Source organism: Phaenicophaeus curvirostris, chromosome 2 (assembly GCF_032191515.1).
Source record: "Phaenicophaeus curvirostris isolate KB17595 chromosome 2, BPBGC_Pcur_1.0, whole genome shotgun sequence".
In the NCBI taxonomy this organism is placed as follows: Eukaryota; Metazoa; Chordata; class Aves; order Cuculiformes; family Cuculidae; genus Phaenicophaeus; species Phaenicophaeus curvirostris.
In genome coordinates this window covers 66,291,625-66,308,024 of record NC_091393.1, presented here as the reverse complement: position 1 = coordinate 66,308,024, position 16,400 = coordinate 66,291,625, and the positions used below count along the sequence as shown (strand labels likewise).

The following is a 16,400-nucleotide window of genomic DNA, read 5'->3' as shown; positions in this document are numbered from 1 at the left end:
TCAAAATAGAACATTAATTTGGAAGGTCCAATGGGGCAATTCTTAAACTGATGTGAGAACCAGCTTACTGAGCCATAAGCAAATTTTATAGACACACTGGTCCTATTGAATCATTCACATGTTTAGGGCATCCTGCATAGCAAACACTAATTGCAGGAACCATAAATTTGTTTAGTATACTGGAATCAGGATACCCAGGACAACCATAACTCTCCTATCAATAAATAAAGGGAAAGGAAAATAAAAAGAACAGCATTGTAGTTGCACATACTATTTCTGCTCATAAGAGGATGAAATGTAGATACTTTTGCTTGTCTAGAAGTTATTTAGCAACTTAAATGCTGTGTCATTTTTTAACACTATTTTGTCTGTTTAGATTAATGGCAATATACGTTAAACCAGCAAACCTCTATTCAGTTTGTTAGACAAATGTATCTTGGTGGGATATTTGATGTTTCCAGAAATACAACTACAGGATTATCTTCCCAGTGAAAATACATCATTCTAACCTCCTAGGGGCGGAATAAGATAGCCCAGCATGTGGTGAGAGCAGGCAACATTAAATCGGTAGGACAATTCACCAAAAATGCTCCAACTGCCCAAATACAAATCTGAACCCACCATGTCAGTCAAAGACCATCAATATTGACCAATGATTTTGAGTTCTATTTCCTTAAATCCCACCACACTAAGGTAGCACATGTATCAGAAATGTTTAGCAATCACTTAGGATGAAAACTGAATCATGCCAAGTTTTCTCACGTGCAGCAACCTCCTGCCAGTGCTTGCATTTGCAAACTGTGGCCAATATGAAAAAAGGATGGATGCAGCCTGTGACTCTAAGGAAAGTGGGATGCTGCAAGTGACAGCTCTCAAACCCCAATATGAAGGGAGTAGGGTGTCAGATGGTTGGTAGTTCCAAAATAAAGACTGCACATTGAAGAGCCTAGGCAGCCATGCATAACTTGATAGTCAACGTAACTTTTCAAAGGAGGAACTTCTTTGCAAATGTCTGGCCCTATGAATTCATCCAGATTCTTGTAGTTGTCAATGATCGTAATTTGTAAACAAGTTACAATAATTAAACACAACAGTATGCCTACGTTAATTCTTTACTAGTTACAAAGACAAGGCAATTTATCACATAACACTAGTTACTCAGTGGGAAAAAATAAAGTTCCGCCTTGAGATGTGTGTACCTAAGGTATACCGAATAGAAATATTTGGGTGACGGCATTTGTATTAACGAAGAAGAGTCCTGTTAAGTTCTTTCAGCCTTCCTCGCTGTCACTTTAATCTTGCTTGAAATAATGCTCCTTTACAGGGGGCAGCCAGGAATTGTCAGATACATTATCATTACAGCTCCTTTCTTGTACCCATTGTTAATTTGGTTATGCACTTTTTATTCTTTCTGTGCTTTCACCAAGTTGGCACGTGAAATGTCTAAGCAAATCCTAGAGTTACTACTGAGAAAGAAGATCCTTTATTTTACGTAAGTCTACCCCTTTTTGCACTGATTGTAGTTTACCTGACTGCAGTAACTCAGAGCAAGCTAATCCAGCAGAAAGTCAAGCTTCTTCCAGTCTGATAAATCGACTTGGCTTACTGTTGTGGCCCAGTAGTCAACAGTCCTAGCACAGAGAACAAGGTTGGTCCATAGGGTGGGAATCAGGAGTCCAAGTTATCTTCTTTCCACTAGCAGAGCTGTTAGGTAGGCTCAGTCCATTTTGGTTTACGTCACCCTGAGCAAACATTTTACTAGATAATGAGAGGCAACCAGCAAGCTCAAGCAGAGTAAACACTGCCTTCTTCCCATAAAGGCTATTCACATACCTGATAAGTCACATGGGCTGTATTAACTGATGTTTATTTTGGTTTGGTTTCTACACACTGTACACAACTGAACAACTTCCTAGAAGGGAGTGGCAACATTTATGGAGTCTCCACTGAAGGAAAGAGACCAAAATATATATTACATACTTTAGTATGGCTTCTGTAAGTCTCTAATTGAGTAGCTGCAACTTCCTCTATCACAGAATCACCAGGTTGGAAAAGACCTCCAGGATCACTGAGTCCAACCATTCCTATCAACCACTAAACCATGCCCCTGAGCACCTCATCCACCTGTCTTTTAAATATCCCCAGGGACAGTGACTCAGCCACCTCCCTGGGCAGCCTCTGCCAGTGTCCAATGACCCTGTCTGTGAAAAAATTTTTTCCTCTAATACTACTGAGCCAAAATGCTACTACTAAAGGAAAAGAAAAAAGAATATTCAATGCAAGAAACTGAAAGCATGCTGAAATGCATCCACAGGATGGGAAATCAGCCTATTATCTGTGAATACAGCCTGGAAACAGGAGCAGAGAATTGCAAGATAAAATTGACAGACTCCTATTTTCAACCATACTAATGGCTCCAGCATTATCTTTCACAATTGTTTTTCCTCTTTGTTTGTCTTAGTTCATCCTTCCACAAAATACATACAGAAATACCACTCTAATCTCACAAGATTAAGAACATAATACAAGTGCTCTAATCAATAAAGCAGTCTCTAGTATGTGCATGCTTGCCCAGGGAGGTTGTGGATGCCCCATCCCTGGAGGTGTTCAAGGCCAGGCTGGATGGGGCCATGGGCAGCCTGGGCTGGTGGGAGATGACCCTGCCCATAGCAGGGGGGGTTGGAACTAGATGATCTTTAAAGTCCCTTCCAACTCAAACTATTCTATGATTCTATTATAAAAAGTGGTTCAGCAAGTGAAAGATTATTGCCATCTCCCTCATGGCATCTAAGGACATGCATATAATGAGGATAAAACCTAGAACTCAAACTTCTGTTTGAGATGCTGAGACTGTTCCTATTCCTTCATTTGGTTGAGATTCATGGCTAATAACTTCTACTGTAAATGACATTTTCCTCAAAGCAGCATATGAAATTCTGTCAGGTGGCAGTTACTCCCAGGAAGCATGACCTGGACATTCAGCTGGCTTCACTTAGTACAAATAGCTGCACTAAAAGATATGACTGAAAGATAAATCTTTATCTTTGCACTATAGATAAGCAGAATATAAATGCATAATAAGGCAGTTGGCTCTTAGATTTACTCTGTTCTCACCAACACGAATTGTGGATTCACACAACATCACGTAGTGTTTGTTCACAGTTCTTTGCTCAACTAGAATTGCAGCAGTGGACCAGAAGCCAGGCTGGGGACCTGGATTTGTCAGCAGATGTGCAAATGCATGTAGGTAAAGCAAATAATGTCTTGCCCTCATATAAGAGGGCTTCGTTGCCAACTATTAACCATTCAAATGATTTACAGCATTTTGCATTCATTTCTAGGCATCACTCTGAAAATTTACAGTAGCTAGGACTTGCAAAGAGTAATACATCTTTGAGCCTTAGTCATTTTTAGTATGCTGACTCAGCATGCCAATACTGAGTAAAAATGTAGCCATAAAAATAAGTAACAAGACATGCTGTGAAATGTTTAAAATTTAATTGCCCATTAGTAAATCACACAGCCTAGAGCTTCCAAAACTCTACAAGAGATAGAAGATCTCCAGTTTGCTTCAGGATTTTCTCATTTCCTTTAGGCTGCAGGGAAAGGTCTATGCCGTTCTTGTACAGCACGTAGTTGGGAAAATAGCTACTTAAATAATATAATGAAAGCATAGAGACTTCATGGCCTTCTCACATTAATCTGAACTACAACAAGCAATTTTTAGGGCTCTTTTTTTCCCTTTTATGAACTGAGATGTATGGGGACTTCATTGTACAAGCCTGAGTTAAACATCCAAGCTACTGAATTTTGTAGCAAATCTCTGAACAGTTGCTTCTTTCTGAACACAAGGATTTTTTTTCAATGCAGCTGACTTCAGAGCCATCTATAGGACAATCCTAGTCTATGGGGAAGAAGTGAAATCAAATTCTTTGCCTTGCCTGTGCATTTCGTGACTCTGAGGTAACAGTCCACTTTTCAAACTATATTGTAAACAAAGGATACCTACTCCAGCTTGCCTCCAGATTTTGGCACTACTACTGCATGTTGTAATGTCCAAGCCAGCTAATCACATTTTAAAACCTTCATCAAGCAAAATATGTGTGCATAGTGTGCTGTGTGGGTTTAAAACAACAAAGAAAGTAAAAGAACAAGTTTCATGCAAGACACAATTCAGTATAGGCTTTAAAATAAAAATGTGTAAGCCCCATTCTAGCCAGCGCTGCCAACATGTAAGATCTTCTGAAGGATCACTTTTGCCTCTTAATGCTGAGGAATCTAAAATTTTGAAAGAATTATAATTTCAGCATGTAATTAACCCTTGATGTAACAAAAAGGAGGAAGAACTTTCTGAAACAACAGTAAATTTCACAAACACTGTTAAGTTGGCTGCCTCCTTTTTCCTTGATGCAGGAGACCTTTTCCCTGCAATTCTGGGTTTAGCTTAGCTTGGAGATACTCATGTGTCAGCAAGTTTGCAGATGACACCAAGCTGAGTGGTGCAGTTGTCACACTGAAAGGACAGGATGTCATCCAGAAGGACCTGGACAGACTGGAGAAGTGTGCCTGTGAAAACCTCATGAGGTTCAACATGGCCAAGTGCAAGGTCCTACACCTGGGTCAAGAGAATCCTCATTTTCAGTATACAATGGGAGATAACATGATTAAGAGCTGACCTGCAGAAAAGGACTTCGGGGTGCTGGTTGATGAGAAGCTTGACATGAGCCATCAGTGTGTGCTCACAGCCCAGAAGGCCAAACGTACCCTGGGCTGCATCAAAAAAAGTATGTCCAGCAGGTCGAGGGAGGGGATTCTGCCCCTCTATTCCTCTCTTGTGAGATCTCATCTGGAGTACTGTGTCAAGTTCTGGAATCCTCAACATAAGAAGGATATGGAACTATTGGAATGGACCCAGAGGAGGGCTACAAAGACGATCAGAGGGGTGGAGCACCTCCCATATGAGGACAGGCTGAGAGAGTTGGCTTGTGGTGATAGGACGAGGGCGAACGGGTATAAACTGGAGAGGGGCGGATTTAGGCTTGATGCAAGGAGGAATTTCGTCACCATGAGAGTGGTGAGACACTGGAACAGGTTGCCCAGGGAAGCTGTGGCTGCCCCATCCCTGGAGGTGTTCAAGGCCAGGTTGGATGGGGCCTTGGGCAGCCTGATCTAGTGGGACGTCCCTGCCCGTAGCATACGGGTTGGAACTAGAAGATCTTTAAGTTCCTTTCCTACCCTAACTATTCTGTGATTCTATGTCTCGCCTTTAGGCCTGCTATTATAGAAAAGAAAATACAAAAGCAGATGTGCACTTGTAACAGAATTCCCAGCAGGCTTTGAAGTTGTATAATTTTCTGTAACATAGGCTTTTTCTTTCCCCAAAAGACCATGTGTTCATACTTTTAGTCTCACTGCATATTTCTATGTGAAAAGCCTGCCAGATGCAGTGCCTTTACTGTAAACAATAAATGGAGAATATTTAATCTTTAAATAAAATCTTTTCAGTAAAATTGGGGAAAGGATTCCTTTTGCAGTCAGTTCAGCATAATACAACTAGCAATATCATTCAGCCAGTACAACAAAGAAACTAAGTACCAAACCCAAGTACTGCCTGAAACAAATTTTATTTTGCAAAAGCCAGTATTCTGACATTAGATTCTTCTACTATTAGAATTCAGCTCCTGCTTATAAGGAAAAAGAAAAATGTAAAGAACAGTACAATGTATGCCTTACCACTATCACATCAATATTTAATTCTGGTCAGTACCCCTCCCTCCCCTAAATCAACCCATATTTCTATTCTTAGAAACCATTTGTGAAGTACCTCCTCTTCTTAAAGAATTTAAGGTTATTTAGCTGATTGGATTTAAACAGTCTTTAAATAATTGAAAGACACGAAGAGGTACTCGAATACTACACATGGAATGAAATTCAGAGGTACATTTTTACCTCTTCATTTTAACTTCTGGAGTTATTCTTAACATCTTCAGAAAATCATTCAGTGTGTGGAAATTAAATGCATGAAGAGCAAAACAGATGACAAAACCCCATTCTCATGGTACCACTTCTTTCAAAAGCTGCATTTGCAATGGTATTAAATTATGCTTGAAAGCGTTCTGTATAGAAGTTCTGGTTATTCCATCAGTTTTCATTTAGTGGTAGAGGACAGTAAAAAGATGCAGAAAGCTTCTACTCCATGTTAGAGTAGCAACAGTGTGGACTCAGGATTTTTAGGAGAATGGTGGAAAACTGCTGTTAAAGTTTCTACTGGTAAATAGTATGCAGCTTTGTCAGAGGGAACTGCTTCACTTTCTCTCACACAAGCAAGGTGGTGCTTAGAAGACTACTGGGTTGGCTTGTTCCACTGGCAAAACCTGTTTCCCAGCCCAGCCTCCTCCCTCTGCCACTGCCAGCAAATACTACCTAAGTGATTGCCTTGCTTCCACACCTGCATTCCCCCAGTTCCTCAAAGATATTGTGGTAACCTTCTGAAGCTTCTTAAGCTACTGGCACAGAATCAGTTTAGAGCACAGACTGTGGTAAAACCTAGAAAGCATCAGTAAGTAAATGTTTCGGATCTGGTGGCAGCTGGTATACCACTTCAATTCACATGTGGTTTTCCTGCAAGGAAGTTTTCACACTGTTTTCAGAGATGAATGTATATCTTTTTACTTCCAGGAGAAAGAAAATCCATATGTTCTTGCAAAAGCCACTCCAACACTTTTCTGAAGCACAGCCACTTGAAAAGCTGTGCTCCATTCAAAGCCACCTTACTAGTTTTGTCCTCATAAGAAAAACAATCTGCTTAAGTTTTCAACTAAGTTCTTATGGGAAAAAACTAACTGACATTTCTCGTAGGGTCTTCTGGGTCACCATCAGTAATTACTCTAGTACTTCATTGAAGTTTGTACAAATATCTTAACCTTCAAGCAGCTGAGGTCAGATCCAGACAGTAGGAGTTTACATGGACAATTCCCAAGAAACCTTTCATTGCTATTCCTTAATCTTGAAGGCATCAAAACTCATAGATATCCTGTTTTTTTCTCAAATTGCTGAGATTTCACTTCTGCACATGCCAAGGAATATCCTGGTCTTCGCATGGTCTAGCAGCTTGTGGCCTGCCTTACAAGCAACCTGGAGCCGTGGCTATAGAAGACATTTCTCCATAGGTTATGATGTTCTTTTATCCAAAACCCTACAGATTATTAAAATGATGATGCAGTGGGCCAAAGTGAAAAAAAAAGAAAGAACAAAAAACAGCCCACAAAAAAATAAAAACAGGAGAACCTACAGGTCTGAAAGAAGACTTAATCTAAATTGCATTCACATAGAAGTAAAAATCCTGCTCAGCAATGGTCAGGAACTGCAGATTTAATTGCTCAGTTTTAGAAGTCCTGCTCTGAAAGTGTACAGCTTAGGATTTCATTTGGAGATGTCAGTAAAATGGCAATAAAAATTCCAGCTTTTTAAAAGGATTACAAACAGAAGCTCCTAATGAAAGGCAATTTTTGAGACATTACTCTCTCCCTTTCAATAAGGATGTAAATACCACAGAACAAAATAAAGCCAAACAGAGTAATAATTAGAAATAATAGTAGAATAACACCAGGTCATGCAATATGTCTGCGACAAATGGCAAGTAATTTTAACATAACTAAATTAGGAAAAAAAACCACAGAGAAATAGCAAAGTTAGCATTTACACAGAATGAGTCAATTAATAAGCCCAGGGCAGAACACCATTAACTCAGACCTGACCTCAATTACACTCTGTGTATCGAAGTAAGTTTAATGGACTGGTTTTGTGATTTATTTATTTATCTAAATTTCAGCATAGGAAGAATGACTGTAGACCTGACAGACAGATTAGAGAGGCAGCAGTTGCTGTCCTTCACCTGTGGGGAGCTGCTGGACAGGCTCCTCGTCACTGGGAATTTAGCAAGGCAGTTGGAACAGTGGGACACAGAAGTGAAGACAGAGCTTATAAGAGAGATAGTCCATCTATCAGCAGACAGCTCTCCTCTAAACAATAATACAGTCATACTACCCCATGGCTTCTCTGGTTTCTGCCGAGTGATGCTTTTTACTACTTATTTGCTTGTAAAGCATACACATGGAATTAGAGCTACTATTGCCACCATTTGTTTCAGCAAGTACAAGCAGGAGCTTGGCACAGTTTATTACTGGAGTCACACAGGAAACCAGGAACTGCTACCCTGCCTAGAACAGAAGACAAGACAGACCTGGATTTTCTCTCTGCTACTTCAGTGGGGAAAACAAGAATTTTGTCCTGGACACAGAAGAGATAATATGACCGAAATGTTGGCTCTAACTGTCCTGTCTGATAAAAGGTGGATTGTACCCTGAAACACACAGCCTAACATCCCAAAAAGTTTAGTATCATCAAATTTGACAAATACAGATATTTTGGAAATATTCATAAAAGAGATTTTTGGTGGGTTTGCTTGGTTTTGTTTAGTTGGGTTTGTTGTTTCTTTTAAAAAAAAAAACCCCAAAATTTGTTAAGTTCCTTCTTTTCTGATCACAAATTTGTTTTCTATTTCACTGAATGTTCTTACATTTCTTGTGTTGTAAGACAGTGAGAAGAGCAACATCCAATCTACTTTCTCCATATTAGTCTACACATATTCATCATGCCTCCTCTTACAGCTTCCCTAGTCTTTTTGTCACCTATTCCTAAAGACAGCTAGGGAGCCTTAGTTCAAAAGCCCTTGTCCTGAGAACGGCATTAAGCAGAACTTGACTGAAACCTCCCACATCCCAGGAGACATCAACTTAACCCTGGGGCCAGACCAGAATATGACAGCAGCAAGTCTGGAGCTGTTCTATGGTGTATAAAATACAGGAATTTTCCCCAAGAGGAAAACGGACACACAGGCAGATGAATAACTCTCTCACTTCATGTTTATATTATTTAACCTGAGAGATGGGTCTCCTAATTCCAGTACAGTCTACTGATCTGTCGGGAAAGGGACAGCCTCTGGGTCAGTAGTATCATAGAATCACCAGGTTGGAAAAGACCCCCAGGATCATCGAGTCCAACCATTCCCATCAATCACTAAATCATGTCCCCGAGCACCTCATCCACCCATCTTTTCAACACCTCCAGGGATGGTGACTCAACCACCTCCCTGGGCAGCCTCTGCCAGTGCTCAATGACCCTTTCCATGAAATATTTTTTCCTGTTGTCCAGCCTGAACCTCCCCTGGCGGAGCTTGAGGCCATTCCCTCTTGTCCTGTCCCTTGTCACTTGGAAGAAGAGGCCAGCTAGAGTTCAGGTAGTTATAGAGAGCAATGAGGTCTCCCCTCAGCCTCCTCTTCTCAAGGCTAAACAACCCCATTTCCCTCAGCCGCTCCTCATAAGACTTGCTCTCCAGCTCCTTCACCAGCTTTGTTGCTCTTCTCTGGACTTGCTCCAGAGCCTCAACATCCTTCTTGTGGTGAGGGGCCCAGAACTGAACACAGGATTCGAGGAGCGGTCTCACCAGTGCCGAGTACAGAGGGACAATAACCTCCCTGGACCTGCTGGTCACGCCGTTTCTGATACAAGCCAAGATGCCATTGGCCTTCTTGGCCACCTGGGCACACTGCTGGCTCATGTTCAGTCGCTGTCAACCAACACCCCCAGGTCTTTCTCCTCCAGGCAGCTTTCTAGACAGACTTCTCCTAATCTGTAGCACTGCATAGTGTTGTTGTGCCCCAAGTGCAGGACCCGGCATTTGGCCTTGTTAAACCTCAAAGCTATGACTACCCTGTCCCAGAATACTCTCTAGCATTCAACCACTTTCCTAGGGTAAGGTTTCAAGACCTCCAGGCAAAGGAGGGAAAATAATGTGGTTTCTCACATACTAAGTCAGTGCCCACACAGTTGACCTGGTAAATGCAATCCTTCTTCTCTGGCATCTTTCTCAATCTACCTCTTCATTTCCTTTGCTTTTCTTAGGAGCGCTCCAGGATAAAAAACACTCTGTTGCAGAGCACAGCACAATCTTGCTTTGCTTGCTAGATCATACACAGCAAACTACCTTTTCCTGGACATGTCGTTGCTAAGTAACAAACAACTCTTAAAAGAGGAACAAAGTTCCTTCCCCAAGTTTGGCATCCCCACCCTGGTGAATAGCTGCAATGTGTCAAACGTATTTAAATGCCTTGAGTGTTATAGTGAGAGGAGGAGTACAATGAACCTTCAGTTTTCTGCTGCAGTCAGAGGTGATTACTAGCGAGACTGAGTTTAAACTATCACACACAAAGTCTGTATGTTTTCATGCAGGAGGCAACAGAGAATCTTGTGACAGGTCTCTAGACATATATTTGGTATGAATTATGAAATGGATTTATTTGGTGTGTATTAATGAGCTAATACAGATATCCTGAGGAACACAGACCATATGTTCTGATGCCAGCAAAGTAAAATACATATTTTGCATTAAATTTAAAAAAAAAAATTTTTTTTTTAAATCTGCTTTCCCTAAAGCTTCTGTGAACTATTTATCTTTCTAATCAAGTTAAATCCACATTCTTCTATAAGGTATGAAAGACCCAGGTAGCCTCTTCTACCCAAGAACTCCAATATAAGCACATAGGAATCCTACAGCGGAGTGCTACACTGACATCATGATGCTTTCGTGGCATACCCTAATCTTCCATGGATCTGTTAAGATCTGTACTGCACACTAAATATAGATCAGACATGGGGTCTATTCCCCTGTGGGGGAAGAAAACGAAAAAGACCACTTATTGACAGAAGAACATGGAGAAAATGGAAACTGACAGACTTCTTTCTCCGTGGTCTCTTCATATGGACTGTACCTTCTTTTGCAGTATGTTCCCTGACTCCAGGAGTCTCCCTGTCTGTTATCTTACATAAATAAAAAGATAGTTTCATTTCTCTTGCAATCATCATTAGTGATCTTACGAGAATCAGACCCAACAGAGAACACACCTATGAATAAAAGTCTATCGCTAATATTACCTCTTCAAACTGCTTGCCATTAAGACTCATACAAAATCTACTAAACTTGAATGCAAAACTTTTCCCGAAAGCCATATTCTTTCTTTATTTCTCCTTCAACCAAGCAGTTTCAGGGTAAAAGCCACTGCCAGCATTTAGCTACAACTACTACACAGGTGTGCCTTATTCTCTTCAGAATATAGCAAGCAGAAACCTGAATTCAGTATATCCTGGATCCCAGGTGTTATTCCTTTCAGTATTGCCTAACACATTCATCCTCAGCACCATCATGAAAACAGTACAGGTTATATTCTGGAGAAGATACTGATGTGCACAAACCACCTTGCAGACAACCACATTAAGGCCTTCAGAAGCAGTTGAATACTAACGGCCCTCTCCTCCTTTCCCTAACCATCTTGACTCCTGCGGCTCAGACGAGTCCCGCCTGATCACAACCAAAATTAAAAAGAAAACTGTGCACTGTCATTATAGAAGGTACAACTTCTCACTGTTCCTCTGCAAATTCCTAGATCAGGACAAGGCTATCCTATCTTCCTTGTAATGTGTATCTTGCCAACTCTATCACAATAGAGAAGGATCCAAAGCTCTTTCTCAGCATCCCTCTGATACCCAAATTTTAAATGAAACCTGAAGTCATATGGAGATAGAGGCAAAAATACTCAAAGCTGGGCAGTCAGAATAAGACCTACAGTCCTTCTACATAAAGTGCCATGGGATATCATGACACTGATAAGAATCCAAAAGTAAACACAAAAATACAGGCCCTAAGTTCCTAAATTGGCACTTTCTTTCCTTTCTTATCTGTTTTCCTTCAACAAACAGAAGCCACTTTACTCTTATATCTTGCAACATAAACAATATCAATTTCTTTTTACTCCATTCTACTTATAATTCATGTAGTGCAATAATCCTGTATTGCTCTGATATAGGATAAGATCTTAGAGTCTAAGAACATGCCAAGAACAGCGAAAACACACTAGGTGAGAGAGCAAACTCAAATGATTATCTTATTGTTAGAAATAAAACATATTTGTACAGATGGCCCTACAACAAAACTAACCAGAAACAACTGCTTCACCAAGATCATTCATGACATCTAGCACAGAGACGAGTGACAACCTTAGATGTGCATAAGGTCACAACTACAGATGCTATTTAAATGCACACAATTCTATATTCTTAGTATTTATGTTGTCAATGATTAATGACCAAATTGCTTCCTCTTACATGCTGCTCATTTGGTGTTCTGTACGACTGCTTAAATTGCAAAGAGAGGAATAAAGTTGTTAGAAGAGAAACCTGCTACCAGTCACTGCAATAATCTGCTGAAGCCTCACCCCCAGTCCATTTAACTGCCCTTTGTTTGTCCATATTTCAGGCAGCTTGTGACAGTCCTGTGACAGTCCATGTGTGCAGCAGTATCAATTGCTTTCAAGTAACAACTTGTGTCACTGTGATTACACTGCATATTAAAGGACTTTTCAAAATTCTTTACTGGTGTTACCATTTTATTAAATTATTTTTTCTAGTGAGTAAGAAGCCAAAGAATATAATAAGGGTGTGAGGGAATGGAAGTGGAGTTGGGGATGCTGAAATTAAACACTTTGCCTGCATGCTTCATATAGAGAACTCAAAGGCTGTGAAATAAGTCTTGCCCTCTATACAAGAGGTAGGTGTGCATTTCTTTATATGGTGAATGACAAATTCAGTCAGCTGAACACAAGGAAAATCCCAGCACTCCCTGCAATTTCACTCATACAAAGAACCAACCTCAGTTGGTACCATCAGCACTAGGGTTCTCTCTTCTGCATTTGTCCTTACTGTACTCAACAAAGAGAGGGCATTTCAGGTGTACGATTTATAATAACACAGCATCATTTGAATGTTCAAGAAGTTCTGAACAGCTGTTTGAAACAACCAGGTAGTTTCCGCTTCCTGCTTGCCTTTGACTTTTAATGACCATTTCAAAAGACCTGAAAAATTTCTTGCACAAGTGCAGAGTAAATGGGGTGGGGGTGAGGGAGGGTGGGGGGTGGAATGCACCTCACTAGAAGTCTGTGCACTCTGGGAAGAATTTGAGCAAATGTTGGACATACTATCATACTATATTAGTCAGGATTTACACTTGTCTGCTTGTACAGGTCCTTATTTATACTAGATAGGAAACAACTAAGCTTAAGACCACCGCATAAAACAAGAAACAGATGGATTTTTTAATAGGGGTCCAACCCAAAAGACTATGGACATAGGAGGAAGTACCACCATTTGTCTGTTACATCAATGACTACTAAATGACCTTCAGTTACTAAGATTCATAGAAGTAATAATAACACAAACACTTCAGACTTCTGTGTTATCTAACCGCATGCCACTTAAGTGGAGTTTTCTAAAAGGTTTTCAATTTGGACAATGGTACCTTGTGTTTTCAATACTTTCCTTCTAGGGCCGCTATGATCAAATCACCTAAACACACAGGGCCAGGTTATGCCTTGCCCTTAAGCAGATGTGCAGCAGGAAAGCCGTATTTCTGCTTGAAAAGTACTACTAAATCCAAACATACGGTAGCTGCGTCTTAGCAGGCAGCACTGAAGTGTTACCAACTCAGTCCCATCCCCAGTGTTCTGATTGTGAAGATTTTTGATCATTTCATCTCTGAAATCAATACTTTCAGATTTAAAAATAATAAACTACAGGGACTGTGGCTTAGATTTTTGTCTGCTCAAAAAAATGAGAAGTTAGGTACACTACGCTGCATAAGAACAAATAGAAAAGCGGGGACTTTTCCAATATGTGTTTTTTTTTTAAATGTGGGTTATTACCATATAGAAAAAAAATAATCTGAGTACAAAAATATCCCTGGGACAAAATAATTTATATTTTAGAGTACCAAAAAGTGAAATTCATTAGGAATGTAAACAGGCATTATAAGGTCAAGCTGGCACCTTAAGTTAAAGGTGCTTTATGGTTTTACTGAAAGAGAAAGGAAAAGAAAAAAAAAATTATTAAGTGCTGAAGTACTATCACATTTCCATGCTTTTCTCACAAATATTACTACTATATACTAATTAAAGCTTAGAAATTTATTCATTGAAAGTATTGAATTGTCACAAGCATGTAACTTTCTTCTAACAAACACTAACTGTAGTTATTAAGTCCGGCGGGAGAGGAAAATGTTACAGGGACACCCCTAACCCTATTTTACTTTTTTTTTTTTTAAACAAACAAACAAACAACCTCCTTATAACAAGCAGGCGACCTGATCTGTATACTCGAAGACAACTATTTTTAGGACAAGTATTGCCTGTTTGAGAACAGTCAGGAAGCACCAAAATAACATCAAGTAAATAAATTATTAAATGTCATTATTGATATCAGCTGATAATATTTCCCTCAGCAGAAAGAGTGCTTAGCCAGGGGACAGCAAAGCCTTGCATCTTTTATAGTAGCATCAATGTGCTGCCAAGACTCAAAGCCCTCTTGACTCATGTTAGGGCGCTTCTCTGAAAGCTTTTCTTACTTGAGAAGCTTTTGTTAGTTATTTAAGCGAGCCACATTCAAACTGCCACAGCCCAGCTTCCCAGTACAAATGCCCGCACTCATCCTTTACAACAAAGCTGTCCACTACAGTCTTATGTGGAACGCAACTGTGGTAAAAATAAGTAAAAACTACAGCCAAAGGAATGCTTCCTCAAGCATTCCAAAACACCAATAAAAGCTGCTATTTGGAAGCAAGCAGGCATTATGTTCTAGTCTTTTGCACACAAATAAATAAATAAAATAAACCGGAATTGAGGGCAAATTGAAATGAATGAAAATAAACTGAAATCTTGCTTCATTATTATGCCCAGGTTAGCAGTTCCCCCCTCCCAAACCAGACCGCGAGAAAAGCGAAGGAGACCGAGCCCTCAAGGAGAGGCCCCCAAGAGCGTTTAAAAGTTCAAAGAAAGAGAGGGGCACCTGGCTGCATCTCCCAAAGCACCGACATTCTGCAGGAGGGGGGTGCGGGGCGACCTCAGCATCTGGCTCCTAGCGCTAGATAAGGTGGGTTTTTCAAACAGGGGGGATGCACCTTGCGGGAGATGCCCCCGCACCAGCCCCAGCGCGTCCCCGGCGGCCCGCGGGCCTCCTCGCCAGGCCTCCGTCTCGCCTTACCCGTGGTGGAGAGGACGGTGCTGGCGAAGAAGAGGGAGGAGGTGAAGTCCCAGTTCCAGTTGCCCGAGGCGTTGCTGAGCACCGAGACGCCGTAGTTGCTGGCTTCCAGCACCCGCATCAAGAACTGCTCCAGCTGCTGCTCCGACAGGCAGGCGTGCTCCTCCAGGAAACGCTGCTTGAGCTTGCCCAGCTCCTGGCGCAGCAGGTCCTCGTACGGCAGCTCCACCGAGGAGAAGACCACGGCGCCGAACACCAGGTAGAGCAGGTAGCCCAGCACCAGCAGCGCGAAGCACCAAGCGGAGCGGTGCTGCTCCACCAGCCGCACGCAGGAGCTCCCGGCCAGCGACTGCAGCATCTTCCCGAGCCGGGGAGGAGGGGGGGGACGATGCTGAGAGAGAAGGGGGGGACGGGGAGGGGGGGAAAGGGGGTCGGGGGAAGGGGATGGGGGAGCGCAGCCGGCGCTGCCCTCTCCGCGGCCGCTGACTTTGAAGGCTCGGAGCGCTGCTGATGTGGCGCTCACGTGGCCGCGCGGCGCAGGTACCGCGGCGGAGGCGGGGAGGGAGGGAGAGATGGAGGGAGGGAGGGAGTGATGCCTTTGGTTGGTGCTGCCTCCGCCCGCCCAGCCCAGCCCAGCCCCGCCGCCGCTGAGAGAGGTGGTTTCTCTCTCTCTTCCTCTTTCTGTTTCTTCTCACCAAGCTCGGGGAGGCCGGCCGAGACGACACCCGCACCCCCCACCTCCCCCATCCTCTCCCACCTCCGCCCCCTTCCCCCCTCCCCCCCGCCCCCGGCTCCCCCTTCGCATCGTTTCTTTCCCTTTTCACACTACAGAATCTGATCATTTCCTCACCCCCACCCCCCCCGTCAACACTCCACCCCACCCCGAGACACCCCCAAACCACTAATTCCTTCTATTGTTTGGTTTTTTTTTGTTTTGTTTATTTCGTATTTCAAAAGGTGCTGGGCAAAGCAAGAGGGAGGTAGCACCAGAGACGGAGCAGTGTTGTTCAGCAGGAGGTTTAATTTCGGTTTTGGGGTGCGACGTGTTCAAGAAGGAACCCTGATGGCAGGTGTTGATGTCCTCCCTAAGGTCTGCTGGGACAGAACTTCAAAACGGAGCCTGCCTGGGGCTGTGGGTTTGAACCACGTAACCTCCAGAAGCCCCATTCATGCTAAATGAGCCTTTAAGTCTCTGCTGCCCTACTGGAGACACTTAGTTTTTAATGGTACAAAGCCTTCAGCTAGTGTTCAGAGCAGCG

At 42.1% G+C, this 16,400-nt stretch overlaps 1 protein-coding gene across 1 annotated transcript in view; it reads right to left on the bottom strand.

Annotated features, from left to right (window-relative positions):
* KCNK1 (potassium two pore domain channel subfamily K member 1) overlaps nt 1–15,508 on the bottom strand; it is a 36,323-nt gene extending 20,815 nt beyond the window's left edge. The window contains exon 1 of the mRNA XM_069852386.1: nt 15,145–15,508. Coding sequence (XP_069708487.1) covers nt 15,145–15,499 — 355 coding nt within the window. The 5' untranslated portion in view covers nt 15,500–15,508. The remainder of the gene's footprint in view (nt 1–15,144) is intronic.
* Nucleotides 15,509–16,400: the final 892 nt, after the last annotated feature.